This window comes from Lactuca serriola, chromosome 4 (genome assembly GCF_051521515.1).
Source record: "Lactuca serriola cultivar US96UC23 chromosome 4, Lser_US96UC23_V15, whole genome shotgun sequence".
Lineage (NCBI taxonomy): Eukaryota > Viridiplantae > Streptophyta > Magnoliopsida > Asterales > Asteraceae > Lactuca > Lactuca serriola.
In genome coordinates this window covers 48,091,223-48,096,344 of record NC_136411.1, presented here as the reverse complement: position 1 = coordinate 48,096,344, position 5,122 = coordinate 48,091,223, and the positions used below count along the sequence as shown (strand labels likewise).

At 32.0% G+C, this 5,122-nt stretch overlaps 1 protein-coding gene across 1 annotated transcript; it reads right to left on the bottom strand.

Moving 5' to 3' along the window:
* Positions 1–1,550: 1,550 nt before the first annotated feature.
* Positions 1,551–2,772, bottom strand: LOC145101512 (putative carboxylesterase 17). Its single transcript, XM_079038721.1, has one exon. It carries the CDS (start codon positions 2,726–2,728, stop codon positions 1,736–1,738), a length of 993 nt encoding a protein of 330 aa, XP_078894847.1. The 5' UTR covers positions 2,729–2,772; the 3' UTR covers positions 1,551–1,735.
* Positions 2,773–5,122: the final 2,350 nt, after the last annotated feature.

Genomic DNA, 5,122 nt, shown 5'->3' with positions numbered 1-5,122 from the left:
TTTAAATTGGTTGTAAATTTTCACGGTGTTACACCAGATATTTAGAATATTCTAAATATTCTACTAAAATATGTAAAAATGTATTTTTTTTTAAAATTTTTTTGGTATTTTTTTTTTAATTTTTTTTGGAAAATATATATTCCGAAAATAATATTGGAAAAAAAAATTCGAAAATTTTTAATTATTTTGCATTTTAAAGATGTTTTTGTTTTATCTACTAAATGAGTGGCTAGGATTACGTCTCACAACCTTACAAAATTAGGTCGTCTCACATAAACCTAACCATATATATATATATATATATATATATATATATATATATATATATATATATATATATATATATATATAGGGAAAAGTGAATATACCCTTAAGGGTATACAAACTTAGGTAACCAAACTCACCATAATACGTCGTTTTGTTTGATATTTTCATTATAATGTTCTTAAATTTGAATCATTAACTTGATTTACTTTCAAGATTTTCAAATTTTTACTATTATCTTCCTCTTACATCATATTTTTTTGACGAACACCTACTAAACTATACATATTATAGTTGAAAATGAAAATTATGTAAGAGGTAGATAAATGTGAAATTTATGAAAATCTTTGAAATAAATTAATTTAGGAGTTGAATTATAAGAACATTAGACAATTACAATGTATATAAATGATACAAAACGACGTAGTATGATGAATTTGGGTACCTAAGTTTATATAGCATCTCCAATTCACCCCCAAACTCCATTTCTTCCCTCATTCTTCTCCAACCCTACCCCATTTTCACCTCAATTTTTGGAGATATGAATAGTATTTCCCCATATATGGAGGAATATTATTCATATCTCCAAAAATGGAGGTGAAGTTTGGTTGACAATTTTGGTCTCTCTCATCTTTATTTTATACATTTGTTGTTTATTTTATATACTAATTATAATTTAAATGCAATATTTAATATTTATAATATTATGTTATATATTAATTGATATTAATTAATCATAAATATAAAGGTTAATTAGTAGAGGAGTGTATTTGACAATATATATAAGTTATAAAAATGAAATATTCTAGGAATATACTTTTTGAGGTAAAAAATAGGATAGAAAATAGAATAAAATTGAAAATGAAACACTATTTACTTTATTTTTTATTTTATTTATGAGAGAAAAATTAAAGATAATTGCAGATGGTCTTAAGGGTTATATATATATATATATATATATATATATATATATATATATATATATATATATTTCCAAATCTTACGGTTGGAAGAAAAAAAAAATCACCCAATCAAATTAGAAGAGAGAAGGCGGGAAGCCCTCTTGCACGGTGTTGTGTTCCGAGGTGCAGGATCCGTTCCTATATCTGCTACCCGCTACATTCCGAGTAGCCTAATAAGTAGGAAGATTATAGACGTAAAATGTGGAAGATATTTGATTTATAATAATGTTAAAAGGTGTAAAAACAAATGGACTAAATAGTAAGGAAACCCTCAAAAGTCGTTACCTTTTCACAACCCTCGTTTCACTTTTCACAACCATCATGTAAGAAGATCCCTTGATATATATGTATTCAAAAGTGAAAAAACAGCCAATTTCATTATTAAACTCTTGATTAAGATACTTAAATTCTAAAAGGCCAAACCGCGAAATTTAATGATTATTAAAACCAGATTTTATTAACTAAGAGAGAAAAGATATATAGCACATGCAACAACAGGAAACATTTGATTAGTGGTTTCGAATGAAGTCGGAGATTCCTTGGATCAATTTATGAGTCTCCACAGAGGTTTTTGGGTCCACGTCTATAGCGATCTTATTCAGATAAAAGCTATGTCCAACTCCATTACTGACCAACAACTCAACCTTTTTCCCAGCTTTCTTCATCTCTTCGTAAAACTCCATCTCCGTATCTATCACCAAGTCCTCCTCCGCCACACACAGAAGATACGGCGGCAAATCCACTCCCTGCAGCACCTCTCCCATCGGACATGTTATCGGGTGGTCTCTGGTGCTTCCCATCGGCAACCCCAGTTTCAGAAACTTATACAACATGTCCAGAGTCAGAAACGGAGACTCGGGTTTTTCCAACTCCGACTTGCTTTTCTCTGACCGGAGAAACCCCGGGTGGATGGGGATTGCTCCGGCGAGTGTAAGTGGATGGAGGTTTTCTCCGGCTGCCTTTTTGGCCACCTGATGGACAATGTTCCCGCCGGAGCTGTCTCCAATGAGGAAGACACGATTGAAGTCTCCCTTAGAAGACAGCCATGGTTCGTGTACTTTTTCATCGGCCAAATCTTGGAGCCAGAGAAGGGTGGAGTAGGCATCATCTATGGCGGCAGGGAGGCGGTGCTCTGGTGCAAGACGAAGGTAGGTGCTGACAACGATGGCTCCAGCTTCACGTGAAAGACGAGTGTAGGTATTATAATACATAAACCAATCAGCCTGGCTGATGCAAAATCCTCCACCATGAAAGTGTAGGATTATGGGAAGCTTTCCGGAGTCGGGTATCTCCGGGAGATAAACCCTGACGCGATGATCGGCATCTGGATGAGTGAACAGATCATGGGTTGCAACGCCATTGTTGAAATTGTGGTGTGGCGGGACTGGATCAGACATGAACTTGAATTGTGGTGGTCCTGTCCATGTCCGATCAACAAAACCGCCGTCGTAGACAGTGAGCCAGCCAGAAACCTGGTCGACGATTGTTCTTTGAGGAGCCATTTTTTTTATTATTATTTTGAGAAGTGGAAATGGCTCGAGGTGGATGAATGGTATCTGTATGTTAGGGATTTTTATAGGAGTGGTGGAACTGAGGTTGGTAGAGGAGTAAAAATTATGGGGGTCCATGGCTGCCGTTTGAAAGTTCAAAAGATTGATTAAATTAAAATATCCCTTACAAAAACAGTCGCTTGACCACACTCATACCACAGTCATTATAAACGTGAAAAAAATATATACTATTGGTTGCCATCATAATAAAAGTTATGGTTTCCTACAGGAAAAATAAAGCAAACCCGTGTTACCAGATTAAGAATCCCATATATATATATATATATATATATATATATATATATATATATATATATATATATATATATATATATATATATATATATATATGGAAAAGTGAATATACCCTTAAGGGTATATAAGCTTAGGTATCCAAACTCATAATAATATGTCGTTTTGTTTGATATATTCGTTATAATATTGTTAAACTTCAATCCTTAACTTGATTTATATTCAATATTTTTAAATTTTCACTATTATCTTCCTCTTACATCACATCTTTTTGTCGAACACTTACTAGGCTATATATATTATTATTGAAAATGACAATTATGTAAGAGGAAGATAAATATGAAATTTATAAAAATCTTTGAAGTAATTCAAGTTAGAAGTTGAATTATAAGAACATTGGACAATTACAATGTCTATATATGATACAAACGATGTAGTATGGTGAGTTTGGGTACCTAAGCTTATATACCCTTATGGGTATATTCACTTTTATATATATATATATATATATATATATATATATATATATATATATATATATATATATATATATATATATATATATAAAACCACTTACTAGTTTAGCACACACCTAATTTGGTCTTCAATTTCTTTTAAATTTCCCATATAAAGTAAAAAATGGCAAAATTGTTGAATTTAGGTTGGTAGTGTAAGCTCTAAGAAACTTCAAGGTAATGGAAAGTTGAGTCAAGTGACAAAATTGAAAGGATGTTTCATTTATTATTTTTATTACTGTCTTTTTCGTTTCATATTGCTTTTAATTATTGTGACGTTGGTTGTTAATTTTTGTACTTATTATTGACCTTTTATTTGTGTGAAAATATATGATGATTCAAATAAGTAACATCTTACCACTAATTGCCACATGTGTTGTGTTTTTTAAGGATATAAATATAAAAGATAATTAGTAAATCTAATAAACAGAAGGTGTTATATGTCATGAAATTATAATTTAAAAGAGATTATCCTAAAATAATCATTTATTCCGTAAAATAAATTTTGTGAAAACCATTTGGCTTTGCAACTAATTTACAAACCTTTACTCGTCTTTGGTCTACCATTATATTAGGCGTAACAAATGGTGTAATTTTTTTTTTAATATAACACCATTTTCTATACAAGTGTTATTAATAGTAACACCCTATCACATTAGAGACATCACATTTGAGGTGCTAAAACTTTCTAAGGCCAAAAACTTCAAAAACCATATCATTCATGTATTGGAGTTAAGATGAGCGAGCCTCCAATGTCATAGCCAACTTACGTTAGGATTGGACTTTAAAAGAAGACAAAGGTGAGGCTTTATGATGATTGTGTTGATGTCTAAAGGATACATATTCTTGATACGATTTGATTTGATAAGACATTTTTTCTGGTCTTCTATCATAACGTAGCTTTGCTTCTTGCAGAATTCAACTCTTCGATTTGCTTCACTGAGTTGAGTCACACTGATCAGATTATGCTTGAGATCAACAACATATACCACATTTTAGAAAGAGAAATTTCCATTGGTCAAGACGCCATAACTTCGAATTTGAGAATTTGAATTTTTGTCATAAGTAACATAAACAGCATTTGGAGCAAGCTTCAGATCATGTAGAAAATCTTTCTGTCCAGTCATGTGCATGGAACAAGAACTATCAATATACCACATTGTATCTTGTTCTGAACCCCAAATAGCCTGCAAATCAGGGAGTTTTGGAGTTTTTAGGCTCCGAATTAGATCTAGGGACTTTAGCATGGGCTTTGCACTTGGTTTGTGATTTATGAGCAGCTGGTATCTCGGAAGGCTTTTTCTGAGAATCTTTTGGGAAGAGGCAGAAAGTCAAGGTTTTCCATTTATCCAAAAATCATACTCAACCATTGGTTGTTTGGACACTTCTTTCCTCGGAGGGATAGTTTTCGAAGATGTTGTTGGAAGAACTGTGTTCAAAAGTGTTTCAGTTATGCTTTCGGAATTTTTCACTTTCCATTCAAACTTTTGTTTCAAACCATTAGTAAGTTTTTGAACAACAGTGTTCTGAGCATCTTTTCCTTTGTTTGTTGCGTTCGAAGGCACTTTAAATTTTGAAA

Coding starts and splice junctions, on each gene's coding strand:
- LOC145101512 (XM_079038721.1), bottom strand. CDS start 2,728: ATGGCTCCTCAAAGAACAATCGTCGACCAGGTTTCTGGCTGGCTCACT.